We start from the raw sequence: 18421 nt of genomic DNA, 5'->3' as shown, positions 1-18421 counted from the left end.
CGCTGTGGAGAGCCGTGCGCGTGCAGCGAGCAATCACCATTATAAGATGGCGCTGGCCTCCGCTGTGACTAACTAGTAAACAAGCCTTGTGCGCAAGTGCAAGAGTGAACTCACTCCTAGTCACTGCCCATTCTCAGGGTGTAATAGTGGTGTGATGGGTGAGCAACGAATCAAGAGCTGTCACGCCACATCAGGTGCTGAAACGTCATGGCTGAGTGCTATATAAGGGACTCCATTTTCTGGGGTCGGGATCTTCCTGAGAAGTAAGCAATAAAGCTTTGCCGCAGAAGATTCCGGTTGTCCTGAGTGTGTTCTTGCCGGTGGGGACAAAAGCTCAGGATAGGGCAGCTTCTGGCAAGTGGTATCAGATTGGCTATTGGCTGATGTCAGGGCCCCGAGTCTGGGTATGCATCCCCTGGGTCTAGGGAGGTCACCTGTAATTGGTAGAGTAAGGCCTTCTTTGTGAAGGCTCAATAGCCCAATTTTTTTAGGGCCTCTAAGATGTCCTGAGTCTTTGTTTTGTTTCTGTTGCCACTGGGAAGCCATTTATAAACTGATAAAGAGACTTGATCTTCATGTTTTAGCAAGACAGAATATTGAACTTTATTAATAATCAACAAAAAACTGTTGGGTTTCCCTTTTACTCTTAGGGTTACCCTGGGGTTGGGAATGGGGCACTTTTGATCTCAGGGCCTCCCTTAACTCCTTCTTCTGAAGTTGTCTGTTTTAGGCATCTCCTATGGTCTTCTAGTTTGTCCATGGCTGCCAACAGGATCTTTGCCCATTCTCGAATCTGTTGCTTCTCTCCTCTCATCTGCTTTTCCTCTGCAGTCTCTCTCTCTTTTTAAAATACTCTCTGCCACTATGACTAAGTTCCTCTGACTTCTTTCTCCTAACCTCTCAACCCTCTGGAGCTCTTTCTTCTTTCTTTTTTTTTTTTCCCCCAAGACTGGGTTTCTTTGTATAGCCCTGGCTGTCCTGGAACTCACCTGTCCTGGTAGACCAGACTGGCCTCAAACTCAGAAATCTGCCTGCCTCTGCTTCCCAACTGCTGGGATTAAAGGTGTGCACCACCACTGCCCGGCTGGAGCTTTTTCTTAATATCTGGTGCTGCCTGATTAAAAAAAAAAAAAAAAGAGCTGAGTGACTGTTGCCTTTGCTTCTGGTGATGCAGGGTCCATGGGGGTGTATTGTTGAAATGTCTTCATGACTGTCTCTTTTTAAAAAAAAAAAGCTGCAGGGCTTTCATTTTCTCTCTGCCTAATTTGTGGACCATCTTGCAAGCACTTTGAGACCTGACAGCAGAGTCTGATTGTAGACCAAGATGGTCTTACCTTTAATTGTGTTAAAATCCCAATCTGGGAGAGTTAGGGGAAAGCAAGCATCAGTTGCTGCTTGGTTACTGATGGGCTCCCCCATGTGTCCAGGAACAAGCTTTCTGCCTCTTCTGTGGTGAAGGGAACCTTCAGAATGTGGTAGATGTAGCCTGTCTCATGTTAATACATCCATCAAAGTCCAAGTCACTTACTTCATCACAGTCTTCTAGTCAAAGTCACTTCTTCAATGTCATCTTGTAATGAGAAACACAAATACCACACACAAAACACACCAAATGAGAAAAAAAAAAGAGAAACAACCAGCAGTGGTGCACACACACCAGAAAAGAACCAGATTGGTGGGTGTCCTGGAGTCCATGCCCACCCCAGACTGAGACTCAGGATGTCTCCTGGACCCACCTTAGCCACAGTTCCCAGATACATCTATCTTTTGTTTTGTTTTGTTAGTTTGTTTTTGTTGTTGATTTGTTTTTGTTTTTTAAGACAGGGTTTCTCAGCCGGGCGTGGTGGCGCACGCCTTTAATCCCAGCACTCGGGAGGCAGAGGCAGGCGGATTTCTGAGTTCGAGGCCAGCCTGGTCTACAAAGTGAGTTCCAGGACAGCCAGGGCTATACAGAGAAACCCTGTCTCGAAAAACCAAAAAAAAAAAAAAAAAAAAAAAGACAGGGTTTCTCTGTCCTGGAACTCACTTTGTAGACCAGGCTGGCCTCGAACTCAGAAATCTGCCTGCCTCTGCCTCCCAAGTACTGGGATTAAAGGCGTGCACCACCACTGCCCTACAATACATCTATCTTTAACTGCAGTCATCCACAGGTATAAAATCAAGGCCTTGTTACCAGATGGGTGAGGAGCCCATGCCCACCCAAATTGAGGCTTGGGAGGTCTCCTGGCTCCACCACAGTCACTGCTTCCAGACACATCTGTCATAAACACAAACTGGCCACGGAAACAAATTTAAGGCCTTGTTCTCAGAAAGATGTGCCACCATTTGGAGTCCACAAACAGAGAAAGGCACAACCAGAACCAAAACCAACCAAAAAAAAAAAAAAAAAACGAGAAAAACATACAGCTTACAGTAACAAGTACCAACCAGAAGGTGGCGCTCTCACACGTGCCAACTCACAGTACTGCACAGATGTTTACTGAGACCTGTAAAAATTACCATGGCAGTATAAGTCATTTATCTTTACACAAGTTTTCATTCTACTCTGTAGATCTCACAGAAATCTTCTAACATTTAGACAAATTAGCCGCCACACAAATCACAAGCTTTTGAGCCACTTTGCAAGTACTCACTTGCTCAGACCTCATAGGAAGCTTCTGACACTCAGATTCCTTAGCAGGGCTCAAACCTAGAAGAATTGCCATGGCAACACAAGCCACCAGGTTCCACACAAATAAATCATCTCAGCATGACTGGAAGAGTTCCACATTTACCTTTACACAAGCTTGCTCTGTTCTGATCAGCAGATTTCACAGAAAGCTCAGACAAATTCAGCTCTCAGACAGGCAAAAAGCAGGAAGTGTAACACGGTGTTACAAACATAAAAAACAAAAATACCTAGACTGGTTTTGCCCCTTCAGATTGCTAGTCCTGTGTGTCATGGGGAACTTCTCAGCCAACACACCAAATGTACTGCCAGGGAATGTGTATTACGAAAAACAAGACAGGAGCTGATCTGATGCATCTCACAGCAGGGTCTTCTATTTGAAGTCGCTCCGACCCCTATCCAGTGCACCACTTTCATGCAGGAGGGTTTTGGTGGTGGTGGTGAACCCTGAATATCTATCAGGGCAAGGCTTTATAGTAAGCAGCAAGTGGGGGGCAGGGGAGGGTTAAGCATGCAAGTATCTAATTGGAAAGCTACTGTGACCTTTAACATAATTGGCTGGTGCTGGAGTCATATCATAAATTTAACTTCCTGTCACCAACTGCATCGGTGGTCGTTAGGCAGCGGGTGGGCTTGTAACCTGGGGATTACCTTTGTTGTTTGTTGGGGGAATAACCTGGAGACACTGGTCTTGTTGGGGATTAGTCTAGAGACTGGAGCTAGGCTTGGGTTTTGTTGGGGGCAGGGGAGCGGCAATTAGAAACTAGTGCTAGGTACCAGCCTATTTATCTGAGTTCAAACTTAGATCAGGTTCTCTAAACTGCAGTCTGAACTTAAACAATTTGGCCTCCCAAGTACATCCTTGCTGTTTTCAGACCCACTAAAAGAAGGCATCAGATCCCATTACAGATGATTGTGAGCCACCATGTGGTTGCTGGGAATTGGGCTCAGGACTTCTGGAAGAGCAGTCAGTGCTCTTAACCACTGAGCCACCTCTCCAGCCCCTGTCCTCTGTCTCTTATTTGTGGCATGTGATGGCTTCCCCTCCTTTGGAAAAGTGGCATGAGTTGAGCCCCGTGCCCATGGTGTGAGGTGTGGCTGGCTTAGCACTCACTCAGATAAGGTAAGGCTGTCCTCAGGGTGCACTTCCCTCAGTTACCTGTCCGTGATCCATCACATATAATGAATATCTTCTGCTCCCCATCTTTTTTGTCCAGCCTGGCAACTAAAGTCCCGCCTACCTATTCTCCCCCGTGATTGGCTGTCACCACTTTTTTTTTTAAAGATTTATTTATTTATTATATGTAAGTACACTGTAGCTGTCTTCAGACACTCCAGAAGAGGGCGCCAGATCTCGTTACGGATGGTTGTGAGCCACCATGTGGTTGCTGGGGTTTGAACTCTGGACCTTCGGAAGAGCAGTCAGGTGCTCTTACCCACTGAGCCATCTCACCAGCCCGGCTGTCACCACTTTTATTTAACCAGTCAGAGAAGCTAGGTGAGCAAAGTTCATACACATCATCTGGTGGCTGTGATACTGTGCTTGTCTAGACTACAACCAGATCTTCAGGTCCAGTATTTGACATTTGAATACATAGCAGCACCAGACCAAGCACTGCTGTAGGCATAGGCCTCTTTAGACTACTTCCTGCTGATTAGGGGCATTGGGTTCCATGGGGGCAGATCTGTTTGTTTGTTTTCAGTTTTTGAGACAGCGTTTCTCTGTGTAGCCCTGGCTGTCCTGGAACTCACTCTGTAGACCAGGCTGGCCTCGAACTCAGAAATCCGCCTGTCTCTGTCTCCCAAGTGCTGGGATTAAAGGCATGTGCCACCACTGCCCGGCCCATGAGGCAAATCTGTCATCCATCCTCAGGATATCTCCAACCAGCAATCCAGCAAACCAGCAATAGCAGCAATGGACCAATAGCAAATGCAGCAGCAGGGACCAGTGATAGCAGGGCCTGCAGCCATCACAGGCCCTCTCAGGGTTCTCAACTTTATTCCCTTTCAAGAGTCCCCAGAATTCCAAACATAAACTATCTGCAGCTGCCAATAATCCTGTCCCTCCTAGAGCATGAGACAATCATATTTATCGGCTGTGCACAGTCTGAAGCAGCCCCATATCCCACACTTGGGATTAAAACAAAATCATGTTCATGAAATATAACTGTGTTTTTAGAGAAACCAAAGTTCCAGGCTGCAGAGATGGCTCAGAGGTTAAGGGCATTGACTGCTCTTCCAGAGGCCTTGAGTTAAATTCCCAGCAACCACATGGTGGCTCACAACCATCTGTAATGGAATCTGATGTCCTTTTTCCGTGTCTGAAGACAGTGACAGTGTACTCACATATATAAAATAAATAAATCTTTTTAAAAAGAAAGAAAGAAGAGAAGAGAAGAGAAGAGAAGAGAAGAGAAGAGAAGAGAAGAGAAGAGAAGAGAAGAGGAGAGGAGAGGAGAGGAGAGGAGAGGAAAGGAAAGGAAAGGAAAGGAAAGGAAAGGAAAGGAAAGGAAAGGAAAGGAAAGGAAAGGAAAGGAAAGGAAAGGAAAGGAAGCAAAATTCTGGTCACCTGAGCTGAATCCTTCACCCTAGAACTGCAGAGGCTGCACAGTTCAGAATATAATGGGTCCCAAGAACTGAAGCTATAGGACATTGTGAGCTGCCTGTCACTTAACTTGGGTTCTCTGCAAGAGCTGAATATGCTCTTTAAAAAACAAAATTATGTTGTCTATATAGGTGTTTGCCTACAAATCCTTTGGTGTTACAGATGGTTGTGAGCCACCATATAGGTGCTGGGAACTGAACCTGGGTCCATTGCTAAACCAACATGTGCTCTGAACTGCTGCACCATGTCTCCAGCCTACAACTTTGTCTTTTTTTTTTTTTTTTCTTTTCATTTTTTCCAACAGTCTGTGGTGGCATACACCTTTAATCCCAGCACTTGGGAGGCAGAGGCAGGCAGATTTCTGAGTTCCAGGCCAGCCTGGTCTACAGAGCGAGTTCCAGGACAGCCTGGACTACACAGAGAAACCCTGTCTCAGAAAAACCAAGCAAGCCCGAGTTTCATCATAAGATGTTCAGTGTATACTGTGTATTTGTATGATTTCCCTCCATTGCCTTCTTGCCCATCAACACCTGCAGACGCCCTATTTCCCAATGTATCTTTTTTTTTTTAAAGAATTATTATTATTCAGGCTAGAGAGATGGTTCAGAGGTTAAGAGCAGTGACTGCTCTTCCAGAGGTTCTGAGTTCAATTCCCAGCAACCACATGGTGGCACATAACCATCCATAATAAAGTCTGGTGCCCTCTTCTGGCCTGCAGGTATCGATGCAGGCAGAACATTGTATATGTAATATATAAATAAATCCTTTTGCAAAAAGAATTATTCTATGGATATGAATACACTGCCGCTGTCTTCAGACACACCAGAAGAGGGCATCTGATCCCATTACAGATGGTTGTGAACCATCATGTGGTTGCTAGGAACTGAACTCAGGACCTCTGGAAGAGCTCTTAACAACTGAGCCACCTCCCCAGCGCCATCCCCCAATTATCTTTTAATGTATAATTGGTTTTGTCCCATGCTAATGAGTGTGGCTCTGACTGTACACTTTCAGCCCTATTTTCTTCAAAGTTTTTATGTATCGGTCTTCCTCTGTCTTAATAGGTTGTAAGGAAGTTGATGTCTTAAAATATTCATAAATTAAATACTATTTATCTGAAATGTAGGAAATATCTTTAGCCAGCCCCTGACGTACGGACAGGAAACACAACATACATCCCAGGCCAAACCCTTTAAGTGGGTTGAAAAGTATGACCCTAGCATAGCTGTTTTCTCTAACCTTACTAGCAAGCTTAGGTTCCAGGCGGCTATCAATAGCTACACCTGCGTCCTTCTGTTAATCAATCTAGAGAAATCCTTCGCTCGTTTGGTGGCAGGAGGGTGGGTGCACCTGAGGGGTCTGACAGATCTGGGGTTCTGTCCTGTTTAAAAGCAGGGCCATGTGAGGTGTACATGGCGAGGCGGAGCCCGACGTGGAACGACCAATGGTAAGCGAGTAGGGCGGCACCAGGCCCCAGCTACGTCTTAAAAGGGCAGCTGAAGGGCGTCGGGGGCCACACCGGCACAGGCTCCTTCACTCTTTGCTAACATCGGTAGCGTCCTTGTCCTCCGGTAGGCATGCGTGCGCTGCGGGCCGGCCTGACCCTAGCCCTGGGCGCGGGGCTGGGCGTCGCGGCAGAGCATTGGCGGCGGCGGGAGGGCAAAGCGCCCGGGCTGCTGGGCCGAGTGCCATTGTTGCCGGTGGTCGCGGCCGATCTTCCCGCGCTGCCCGGGGGACCGGCGGGCGGCACCGGGGAACTGGCCAAGTACGGGCTGCCCGGCGTGGCGCAGCTCCGGAGCCGCGAGTCCTATGTGCTTAGCTACGACCCGCGCACGCGCGGTGCGCTCTGGGTGTTGGAGCAGCTGAGGCCAGAGCGGCTCCGTGGCGACGGGGACCGTCGCGCCTGCGACTTCCGCGAGGACGACTCTGTGCACGCGTACCACCGTGCCACCAATGCGGACTACCGCGGCAGTGGCTTTGACCGCGGCCATTTGGCCGCCGCCGCCAACCACCGCTGGAGTCAGCGGGCCATGGACGACACCTTCTACCTGAGCAACGTAGCGCCTCAGGTAGTGTCGGACCCTGGTCGCCCGCCCGACTGCAGCGTCTAGATCTCACTTTACACGTGCACCGTGGCGGGAGGGAGGAATCCTACAGTGGCACTGCAGAGTCCGGGGTTCATCCTTCTTCAGCCTCCCGTGGGAAGCAGTGCACCAAGTAGTGAAGGGCTGCAGCAATGCCGGTCAGCAATCCACCCAGTGTGCTTCCTCAGGGAACCCAGGAGCTTGACTCCTCAGTCTACCCTGCTGGCCTAGGGCACACTGTTAGCACTGCACCTGCTCCCAGCAGGGTCTTGATTGTGAAGTAGGTTCCTGGCACATCCACCTAGTGGATGGAGATGGACAGAAGACCACATCCCACCCCACACCTTATTGTTGCTCACTTTTTAGAGACAGGGTTTCTCTGTGTAGCCCAGGCTGCCCAGGAACTCAAGAGATCCGCCTGCCTCTGCCTCCTGAGTGCTGGGATTAAAGGTGCACGCCAGCCAGCACTGTCCAGCCCCCGTGCCTTTTTTAGAGCTTGACCTGAGGTTTGGGAGTTTCAAGGGACCTTAGGGGTCTCTGAATGACTAATGTCCCCTCCTTCCTCCTTCCTTTGAGCAAGGAAAAAGCTTAGAGCATTGGAGTGCCAGGAAAGTGGCTAGCACTGGCTCAAAAACTGTAGTCACAGAGCCCCAAGGAGGGAGCCCTTCTTTGAGCCCTTGTCCTTCAAATGTTTGGGCATTGACATTAAGAGCTGGGGCACCCCTAATGGAAGGTCCGGGGTGTGCTCCTGAGCCTCGCTTCTCCCACCAGGTGCCACACCTCAACCAGAATGCCTGGAACAACCTTGAGAAGTACAGCCGCAGCCTGACACGAACTTACCAAAATGTCTATGTCTGCACGGGGCCTCTTTTCCTGCCCAGGTAAGCCTGTAGCTGATGGGGCCTCCAACTCCTGTTCTCCAACCTTGGGCTTTCTGTGTCACTGTAGCCGGAGACCTTTGGGTGGCCTAGAACTCTGCTGTGCCCACAGGTGCCTGGGCCCCACACCTGCCTTTGCTCCCCCTCACCACCCGTAACCCGTTGCTGCAGGAGGCTGTCACCGTTGCCTCTGACGTGCTAAGGATTCCTGGCAGACAAATGAGCTGAGCTCCTCGGGAGGGCACAGAAAGCAACAGCAGCAGCACTGGCTGCAGGAGGCAGCGGCTGCTGAGGAAACCAGAAGCTACAGGCATCTGCTACAGGCCATCTGGCGTGGCGCGGTGTGGCACCAGCCGAGCACCAGGCTGGCCTCCCACTCGTGCTTGTTAGGTGTACTGCCTACGGGACAGGTTACAGTCACATGAGCATAGGTGAGCATCAGGGTCTAGAGAGCTCATTCCTCTAGCTGCGTTTATTACCTCCCATTCTGTCTGAAGCAGTATTGGGCAGAAAAGCTGAGGTTAAGCATTGGTCCCCACCTTACATATTTCCCAGACCCAAGGAGGCACCAGGCCCAGCACAAACTTCTTGCTTGTTAGAAGTTAGGTCATGGAAGGCTTCCTGGAAGAGGTGACCTTGCATGTAACCAGGCCTCTTGGCCATGTGTGCCCTGGTCTATCCACAGGACCGAGGCTGATGGGAAGTCCTATGTGAAGTACCAGGTTATTGGGAAGAACCACGTGGCAGTGCCCACACACTTCTTCAAGGTGCTGATCCTGGAGGCAGCCGGTGGGCAGATCGAGCTACGTTCCTACGTGATGCCCAATGCCCCCGTGGATGAGACCATCCCTCTGGAGCGGTTCCTGGTGCCCGTCGAGAGCATCGAGCGGGCCTCGGGATTGCTCTTTGTGCCCAATATTCTGGCTCGAGCTGGAAACCTCAAGGCTATCACTGCTGGCAGCAAGTGATGGTGGAGGACTCACTGGAGGCCCTGGGGAGATGGGCTGGCTCACATTAAAGGCAGTTATTTTTGGAGAGAAGACTTGACCATCTCTACTCCCGTGATCCTCCTGTCCTGCTGCTTCCTCTACGTCCTGGGTCCAGAAAGTGGGGAGGCGGGCCTCGACCCCACCTGGGTGAGACCAGGCTGCAGAGCAGCCAGCGAGATGAGTATAGCCTCCTGGAAGAAAAGAAGTTGGTTGGGACCAGGAAGCCAGGCAGCATTCCCAGCTGCTTGTTTTCAGGCCCCATGTGGGACCTACCTCAGAGTCAGGAGGGATACTAGTGGAACAGTAATTAGTGACATGGCAGGACTTCAGAGACAGGGAGACTGGGACTGCCCGTCTGCAGAGTCACTGCCCCTGAGGCTGACTGTAACAGAGCCTCCCCCCTAATATCCACAGGGACCGCATCCCATCCTAGTCTCCAAGATGGGTGCATAGATCCCGTGGATGCTCAGAGCTTGTGGCACACTTTCCCCCCAACACCCAGAGGGACCTAGGATACAACCAAGGAAGCGGAAGCAAGAAGCCCTGCAGAGGGACAGACAGACAGATCACCTGGGTCCCTCAACCTAGGAACACAGGGCTACCACAAGGCACGGGGCCAGGACTGCAACTCTTAATTGCTCTTGTGTTCAGTCCCTGCTACTAGTTGACTGTGGTAAAGATCCCAATTTCAGAAAAGCTCTTTAGGCTGGGGCTGGAGAGATGGCTCAGTGGTTAGGAGCACTGGCTGCTTTCCGGGAAGTCCTGAGTTCAATTCTCAGAATACACATAACAGTTCATAACTATTGACACCTGTAGCCTCCTGGGATCCGATGCCCTCTCCTGACGTGCACAAGTACATGCAGACAAAACATCCGTAAGTAAATTTTAGAAAAGGCACGCAAGGTGGGCTGCAAGAAGTGGGTGCCTGTGGCTGTGGCTCACCTCAGTGCGGATGGTACGGCTGCCCTGGCTAGGGCATGTGTTGACATAAAAGTCGAAGAGGACACTGGGGTCAGCCACTTCAAGGTTCGGATCAGCATCCACTCCAGCTTCTAGCCCTTGGAGGCCTCCAAACACCACAAGAGCATGCCTGGGACCCAGAGAGAGAGACACTGACTTCAAGGCTCCACTGGATGCAGGCTCCAGAGCTTCAAGTTCCTAACCCTCTGTAGAGCAGGGCCCAGTTCCTGTTCTAGACAGCACTCACCTGAAGCTGGGCAGCTGGGCAGAGGCCACGTCAGAGCCACGTTCTGATGTCCCAATGGTCAGGTCGTACCCATCCTGGAAGGGAGCCTCAGCAAACACAGCGCCTGGGGGTGGGGCAGGCTCAGGTAAAGAAGACACCTACCGCTCTTGGGAAGTTGACCTTGGCTGTGGTAGGCAGAAGGAGCTCCCAAGCCCCAGACAACATTCAGCAGCCATGATACTTGTCTTGAGACTGCAAGGTCTCGCTCTGACATATCTAAGCTGGTCAGTGAGATTCCTGTGCTGGCCTCCCTAGTGCTGAGACCGCAACAGGATGGGGGCCAAGCACATCCTGTTCTCAGGGAGACTAGGGTACCAGAGATGTGACCAGAGGCTAGAGGAGGCACCTCCTAAACATACACACCATTGGGTAGGACAGAGACCCTGATCTGACTTGTGGATCTCACAAGTGAGACAGATGGACATTCAGGGAAGGGACTTGAGTTCTTACTGAGGCAAGAGGCCAGCCGGACAGTGTAGCCCCAGTAGAGACCAGCTTTGGTGCGGGGGTCCTGTGATGACACAACTGTTCCTTTGTATGTCTTGCATTCTGGGAAACAAAACAGGCTATGAAGACCAAGGAAACTGGTAGGTAGGGGCGGCTTGGAAGCGGCTCTGAGCCAGGCAGCTCTAAGGGCCCAGGAAGCTCCCCCTACCTGGGAGCTGCTGCTGGTTCAGTCGCACGGTCACCCGAAGTCCAGGGTCCAGTTTCTTGTCAATCTTCACCTCCTGAAGAGAAGCTAGAGGGAGTGAGTGAGTGCCACACCATGAAGGGGACACATTGTCAGAGATCCCAGGTCAGCCTGCCACGTCCAGGGCCCATGGAGGCCACAAGAGGGCACCAGATTATCTGGAACTGGAGTTAACTGCCATGTGGGTGCTGGGCACTGAATGTGGGTCCTCTGCAAGAGTAGCCAGTGCTCTTTAACCTGAGTCACCTCTCCAGCCTCGAGGGGCTCACAGCTTGAGCCCTACTTTGGGTTAACTAGTGTTTCACAGCAGGCCTGGAGTTCAGGTCTCCTCATTCATGTGTCCTTACCTTTTATAGCTAGCAAGTGTCCCCAAGTGTACCACAGCCCGCCTTCCCACCCCTACCTTCTTCATTCCACAGTTGACCAAAGAGCCATGGCCTGCCTTGGTGGGCCGGTCCACCACGACGCCTTCTCGAAACTCAGACTCTTCGTCCTGACGCATGTGATGAGGGCTGTCCAAGGGGTTGAGGATTCCTGGGCAGGGAACAGGAGGTGATGACAGGACCAGGCTCTACCCCTAGCCCGTGTTCCCACCTGGATCCGTCTTGGTGCCTAAGGATGAGTCATGGGAAATGGGGCAGGCACACTAGCTGTACCTGCAAACTGCAGATCTTGGTGCTTGGGGAAGAACGCCTTTCTCAGGTACCTAGGGAGGAATGCATCTGTCAGGTCCATCCTGGGGAGGCTGCCTCCCAACCACTGCCCTCACCTCACACTTACTGTGGACACTCCAGGTACTGCAGGATGCGGGCCAGCTGGACACATGCCTGGCCTTTCTTGCCAACTCCCCTGAATTCTCCTTCCACACTCCTGGAAAGATTAAGACAGGCCTCAAGATCCAAGTGCTGGGCTTATTGTGCTCTCTCTTTTTTTTTTTTTTTTTTCATTTGTTTTTGGAGACAGGGTTTCTTGGCGTAGCCCTGGCAGTCCCAGACCTTGCTCTGTAGACCAGACTGGCACTGAACTCTCAGAGATCCACCTGCCTCTGCCTCCTGAGTGCTGGGATGAAAGGCATGCACCACCACTGCTCAGCTCAAGTGGCCTTCCGATCTCCAGAACCACACTGGTGTTTGTACACAAGCACCATAAAGAAATGCTAAGCACAACCCAAACCATCCACGTGCTGAGCTTCAGCATAGACCATGGGCAAAACCCTGAGTCCACTCTCTAGCACCAAGGGAGAGAAAAAGTGCGTCTGCAGCTGCCTTTGAGAGCTCCTTCCAGGCAGCCAGGCAGGTGACAAGGAGCAGGACAAAGCCACAGCCACCCCTGCTGGTCCTCCCCTCTCCCCAGAGACTCTTACTTGGTATCTTGGCCCTCCTCATCGAACACCACAATCTCATCCACACAAAAGATGGTGCAGGCTCTGGCGATCTGGCCAGCCAGGTAGGTGCGGAGCTCAGGTGACTGGGCATTGTCCAGGATGGAGCCTGGCAGGGCCACACTCAGAGTGTAAGGCCGTCCTAGCAGGGACAGGGTATGTTCCTGTCAGCCTGACAGGCTGTGGACCTTCCCTCCCATGCATGTCCCCATGACTCAGAGATTCAACTTACCTCACGACCCAACTGCTTACCTTGGTTGGTCCTCTGGGCCGCCGCCTCTTCCTCCTCCTCCTGGCGCTTAGCCTCTTCCTCTTGGGCACGCTGCCGCTCCAGTTTCTTCATTAGCTTGAGGTCCTTCCACTTCTTTTTCTCCTCTTTTTCTGGAGAATTATTGGGGGGAAAGGACTCGACATGGGGAGGAGAGTTCCTTCTCGCTGGGCTAGCCTAGGCTCTGGAGAGGCTGCCACCACAGCTCCACTTGGATACACTGAGACCCAAAGTGGGCTCGGCGGGGCATTAGCTGGTTTGTGGGAAGGGAGGGCTCAGTGCGCTTGCCCAACCCGGCCTCAGCTTTTACTTACTCTGCTGTTTCCATTTTCGCCATTCAACCCTTTGGCCATGTTCACCCTGCAAGGAAGGAGGAAGATTGAGAGGCTGACCGGTCACACATAGGAGGGGCGCATCCCCTCCGGGCTCCCGCCATCTGACTCTCTCAAACCAGGGTAGAAGTACACAGGGACTCGCCGTGCACAAAGGCTGGGATCAGGTCCGGGAAGCTGAGGAATGAATCCCCATTGGGCAAAAGAAGAAACAGAGACAAGGGGAAGACAGGTATGGCCATAAAGTCGCCCTAGTAATCAGAAAATAATCCAGGAGAGGACTCAAGACACTGTCGCCCCGCGAATCAATGTAGATCGGACCAGCTAACCCTGCAAGCTCAGGCTTCGGGCGAGGGACGAGGGGAGAGGAGGGAGCAGAAGACCCGGGCCGACACCACTGGGACACCCTGCAGTTTCCAGGCCTAGTCCGGAACCCATCCGTCCGTACGTACCGGGCCACACGGACGCTTCCTCGGGCGCTCCGCCATGTTTCCAGGCACACCACGCGCCTGCCAATCAGCCTTGCCTCTTCCGGCCCCACCTCCGCGGAGCTGCCCAATCAGAGGCCCAGCGGAGAGTGGGGCGTGTCCTGGGTTCCAGGCTGAGGCGGAGCTCAGAAACACCGTGTGCGAGAGCGGAGGCAGCTGCGTTGGTATCCTGTCTCCAGGGCAACGAGTTCGCAGCACCACGCTGTCCTGAACCCAGTAAGGCTCATGTGCCGCCCTTTCCATTGTTAGGTACCCTGGTGATATTTAGCTTCCATGTTATATGTAAGGAGATCCTATTGGAAATTACAAAAGAGTAGCTTAATCCAGTTCATTTGCACTTTCTTTTTATTTATCCATTCAGTTTCCTGGGAATCCAACTAAGGGCCCTACACATGCTAAATTTAGTGCTCCACCAGTGAGCCATATTCCCAGCCTCGTCCAGACTTTATTCTTTTGTTTTTTAAAGATTTGTTTCTTATTATACATAAGTACACTGTAGCTGTCTTCAGACACACCAGAAGAGGGCATCAGATCTCATTACGGATGGTTGTGAGCCACCATGTTGTTGCTGGGATTTGAACTCAGGACCTTCGGAAGAACAATTGGTGCTCTTACCCGCTGAGTCATCTTGCCAGCCCCAGACTTTATTCTTTATCAGTTTAATTCATTTGTTTGCATGTAGTACTTTAAATTTTTTAAAAAAGAAATTGATACAGGGTCTTACTATGCAGCTTGGACTGACCTCAAACTCAACCTTCCATCAACCACCTGAGTGAGTGCTGTGATTGATTGATTGATTGATTTTTGGCAGCCCTGAGGATCAAATCCAAGGTTTCCAGCATGCAAATCACTGACCAACATTCTGTGTCTACTTTAAAATCATTTTAAGTAAAGAATGAGAAGATAGGACTGAAAGAAGTCCCTGTAACAGATTTTTTAGCTGCTGCTATAATAGCAGCCATTGTATCTGGCATGGATTCCAGAGGGATTGTACCTAGGGTTTGAAGAAGCCTTTTGTAAAGTTATTGATTGTTGTCTGAGGTTTTATGGGGTTGCTCTTCCAAGGATTCTCAGAGCCTTTGCATAACTTAGTCCTGAGACATACCTGACAAACCAGGACGTCTCCTGGGACTTGCTTAGGTACACCTGGGAATGTAGGTTATGCCTGAGTATTGCTTAGGTATGGTTCCTTCAGAGAAGCCTAGATAGGGTAGCAGGTTTTGATATACAGAAATTGACTTGCTACAAGTGCCTTTTGTGTAACAGTAAGGAGGGTCTGCAAAATGTGTGTGAAGTTCGATGCCTGAGAGGATGAGCCCCTGCTGCTGAGAAGCCTAACAGGTCCTGCAGTGTCTCCTTTTCTTTGCTCTCCTGTATAACCCAGAACACCAACAGGTTCCTTCCAAAAACACTTTTCTGCCTGATAGTTTTATGTTAACTTTTTGTTGTTGTTTTTGAAACAGGCCTTACTATGTAGCCCTGGCTGTCCTGGAACTTACTATGTAGACCCGGATGGCCTCAAACTCAGAGATCCTCCTGCGTGTGCTGAGCAAGTGCTGGGATTAAAGGCTTGCCCGGCTTGTATTAACATTTTACAATGATCCGATACTTTGTTACAGTTGAGGAACAATACTGACACATTATTACCAACCAACTATAGTTTACATCACTCTTTTGAGTCAAAATTTCTTTTTGTCTGTTTTGCTTGCTTTGGTTTTGTTTTTTGAGATAATGTCTATCTTCCTGCCTTATCCTCCCAGGAGCTGAAATTACAGGTGTGGGGCACCCTGCTGTGTGAATTTTGACTTTATTTATATGAGTGTTTTGTCTGTATGTATGTGTGTGCACCACAGTCTTGCCTGGTGTCTGAGGAGGTGAATGGATCCCCTGGGACTGAAATTATAGTAGATTGTAAAACACCATTTATGTGCTGGGAACTGAACCCAGGTCCTCTGGAAGAAAAGCCAGTTCTCTTAACCACAGAACAATCTCCTCAGCATCCCAAGTTACTTCTTTGAGGTGCAATGTGGGGAGGCATGGACTCAGAGGCCTACTGTGTAGCTCACACAGGTCTTTGTAGTGGGGCAATGTAAGAAAGACACCACCCCACGCTAGTGCTGGCTACTCTCTGGCCGCAGAAGTCTGGCTGCCTCTATGGCTAGCCCCATGCAGCATCCACTCATCTCAAAGGTTATTTGTTTTTTTGTTTTTTTTTTAAGAATTAGTTATTTATTTTATGTATATGAGTACACTGTAGCTGTCTTCAAACACACCAGAATAGGGAATTATAGATGGTTGTGAGACCCGTGTGGTTGCTGGGAATTGAACTCAGGACCTCTGGAAGAGCAGTCGGGCCGGGCGTGGTGGCGCACACCTTTAATCCCAGCACTCGGGAGGCAGAGGCAGGCGGATTTCTGAGTTCAGGGCCAGCCTGGTCTACAGAGTGAGTTCCAGGACAGCCAAGGCTACACAGAGAAACCCTGTCTCGAAAAACCAAAAAAAAAAAAAAAAAAAAAAAAAAGCCCACATAGTGAACTCAAAACTCAAATGATATAAACACAAGCTACACCCCTACATGGGGCAAATGCACCCTACTTAATATTTAATCATCTATCTAAGAAATCCCCAGTACTTATGGCTCCCAGGACTGTGTGGTTCTGGCTCCTCTTCCTCTCCTATAGGCTCCATCTTATCTCCTCCTCTCCTTCCCTCCTTCTCTCCCTCTGTACTCTCTGTACTCTCTAAAATTCTCAGCCCACCTTCCTTTTCTACTGACCAATCACAGGCTCTCACCTTATCTTGTGCCTGCCCTCACCTGCATATAAACAGCAATCCACAGACCTTAGCCCAGGATCTATCTGCCTCAGCCTCCTGAATGCTGGGCTTACAAATTTGTACCATAGACCGGGTGTGCCAGTGCATGCCTTTAATCTCAGCAATCCAGAGACTGGAGGATCTCTGTGAGTTCAAGGATAACCTAGTCTATATAGTGAGTTCCAGGACAGCCAGAACTGCATAGAGAAACCCTGTCTCAAAACAAAACAAAAAAGCCGGGTGTGGTGGTACACGCCTTTAATCCCAGCACTTGGGAGGCAGAGGCAGATGGATTTCTGAGTTCAAGGCTAGCCTGGTCTACAAAGTGAGTTCCAGGACAGCCAGGGCTATACAGAGAAACCCTGTCTCGAAAAACCACACACACACACACACACACACACACACACACACACACAAAACAAACAAAACAAAAAACAAAGTGTGCACCATGCAGCAAGCTTTGCAATTGCATTTATACTGTGATTAAAGGTGTGTACCACCACTGCTGGGCTGGGGCTCACGGTTGCTGTCTAGGCTGGAAGCCACCAAGTCCCCATTTCTCCTAGCTGGGGTTAAAGCGGGACACCAAGCTTGTAGCATCAGTGCTGGATCTGAACTCTGGCCCTCCTGATTGTGCAGTCATCTCTTCAACTTAGGGTTGAAGTATATATCAAAGTTGGCCTTAAACTCCCAATCCTCCTGACTCTACTCTACCTGAGGAGTAAAATAATGACTGTATGCCATCCAAGGTACTTTGAATTAAGAATTCTATGGTTGGGCTGGAGAGATGGCTCAGCAGTTAAGAGCACTGACTGCTCTTCCAGAGGTCCTGAGTTCAAATCCCAGCAACCACATGGTGGCTCACAACCATCTAGAATGAGATCTGGCCGGGCGTAGTGGTGCATGCCTTTAATCCCATCACTTGGGAGGCAGAGGCAGGTGGATTTCTGAGTTCGAGGCCAGCCTGGTCTACAAAGTGGCTATACAGAGAAACCCTGTCTTGAAGAAAAAAAAAAAGAATTCTATGGTTTTGCCCATCATGGTTGGCAAGCTAAGACATGAATGTTAAGACAAGTCAAGTCAAGCCGGGCGTGGTGGTGCACGCCTTTAATCCCAGCACTCGGAAGGCAGAGGCAGGCGGATTTCTGAGTTCGAGGCCAGCCTGGTCTACAAAGTGAGTGCCAGGACAGCCAGGGCTACACAGAGAAACCCTGTCTCGAAAAACCAAAAAAAAAAAAAGACAAGTCAAGTCCCCTTTCCCAGTTGAATACCCCAACCAACGTGAACGGGAGAGGTATACCACAAAGAGAGTTTCCTAAGGAAATCCCCAGCCCTAAATCCTGATCAGTGAAATAACTTGGCACAGATGCTTGTGGATTTTATGCTTAAAAGCCCTGTAGGATCTTAACTCAATGTCTGAACTGTGGCCTTGACCGTGGTCCTGGGGCGAATGCTCAATAAGCTGTCTCAGACTGAGATCAGTGCTCCTGTGGCTTGTGAGGTGATTCTCGGTCCCCAACAATACCCAGTATGTTCCAGTGACAATTCATGGCTGAGATGCAGCCCAGAGTTAGAGTGCATGTCTAGCATTGAGGTCCTGGTTTGATACCCAGTGTTATGTGTGTACAATGCCCACAGAGCCCAGGGTCCTTTGAAACTGGAGTTACAGGTGGTTGTGAATCCATCAAACTCCTCCCCTCTTCTATTTTTCTTTAAAGATTTATTTATTATTATATCTAAATACCCTATAGTTATCTTCAGACACACCAGAAGAGGGTGTCAGATCTCATTACGGATGGTTGTGAACCACCATGTGGCTGCTGGGATTTGAACTCAGGACCTTTGGAAGAGCAGTTGGTGCTCTTAACCACTGAGCCATCTCTCCAGCCCATCCCCTCTTCTGTTTTACAGAACAGTTGTCTGTCACTTGATTCCAGAACAGCAAATGAAAGAAAATTAGATCTTTAAACTAAGTTT

At 49.9% G+C, this 18421-nt stretch overlaps 2 protein-coding genes and 1 pseudogene across 2 annotated transcripts; 2 read left to right on the top strand and 1 right to left on the bottom strand.

Moving 5' to 3' along the window:
• Window positions 1-1833: 1833 nt before the first annotated feature.
• Window positions 1834-2072, top strand: LOC147005952 (signal recognition particle RNA; annotated as a pseudogene).
• A 4676-nt stretch (window positions 2073-6748) lies between these two features.
• Window positions 6749-9275, top strand: Endog (endonuclease G). Its single transcript, XM_021155945.3, has 3 exons — window positions 6749-7342; window positions 8129-8238; window positions 8921-9275. Exons 1-3 carry the CDS (start codon window positions 6851-6853, stop codon window positions 9201-9203), a joined length of 885 nt encoding a protein of 294 aa, XP_021011604.1. The 5' UTR covers window positions 6749-6850; the 3' UTR covers window positions 9204-9275.
• Spout1 (SPOUT domain containing methyltransferase 1) lies at window positions 8664-13730 on the bottom strand. The gene is made up of 12 exons (XM_021155944.3): window positions 13595-13730; window positions 13125-13170; window positions 12795-12923; window positions 12525-12684; window positions 11942-12031; window positions 11818-11867; window positions 11565-11695; window positions 11126-11198; window positions 10921-11019; window positions 10432-10534; window positions 10167-10314; window positions 8664-9415 (listed from the first exon to the last, which is right to left on the bottom strand). Exons 1-12 carry the CDS (start codon window positions 13628-13630, stop codon window positions 9323-9325), a joined length of 1158 nt encoding a protein of 385 aa, XP_021011603.1. The 5' UTR covers window positions 13631-13730; the 3' UTR covers window positions 8664-9322.
• Between the last annotated feature and the right edge of the window lie 4691 nt (window positions 13731-18421).

Source organism: Mus caroli, unplaced genomic scaffold, assembly GCF_978045245.1.
Source record: "Mus caroli unplaced genomic scaffold, Mus_caroli_1 scaffold_2, whole genome shotgun sequence".
Classification (NCBI taxonomy): domain Eukaryota; kingdom Metazoa; phylum Chordata; class Mammalia; order Rodentia; family Muridae; genus Mus; species Mus caroli.
Note: the sequence above shows the minus strand (reverse complement) of the source record. Positions and strands in the feature narration are given on the sequence as shown.

What these genes read in the sequence shown, in the direction of transcription:
- Endog (XM_021155945.3), top strand. Translation starts at nt 6,851, where the DNA reads ATGCGTGCGCTGCGGGCCGGCCTGACCCTAGCCCTGGGCGCGGGGCTG. An exon ending in TGAGCAACGTAGCGCCTCAG is followed by an intron (nt 7,343 to 8,128) that starts GTAGTGTCGGAC and finishes TTCTCCCACCAG; the next exon opens with GTGCCACACCTCAACCAGAA. An exon ending in GGGCCTCTTTTCCTGCCCAG is followed by an intron (nt 8,239 to 8,920) that starts GTAAGCCTGTAG and finishes GTCTATCCACAG; the next exon opens with GACCGAGGCTGATGGGAAGT.
- Spout1 (XM_021155944.3), bottom strand. Translation starts at nt 13,630, where the DNA reads ATGGCGGAGCGCCCGAGGAAGCGTCCGTGTGGCCCG. An exon ending in GCGAAAATGGAAACAGCAGA is followed by an intron (nt 12,924 to 13,124) that starts GTAAGTAAAAGC and finishes ATAATTCTCCAG; the next exon opens with AAAAAGAGGAGAAAAAGAAG. An exon ending in CCGGCTGGCCTCTTGCCTCA is followed by an intron (nt 10,535 to 10,920) that starts GTAAGAACTCAA and finishes CCCCACCCCCAG; the next exon opens with GCGCTGTGTTTGCTGAGGCT.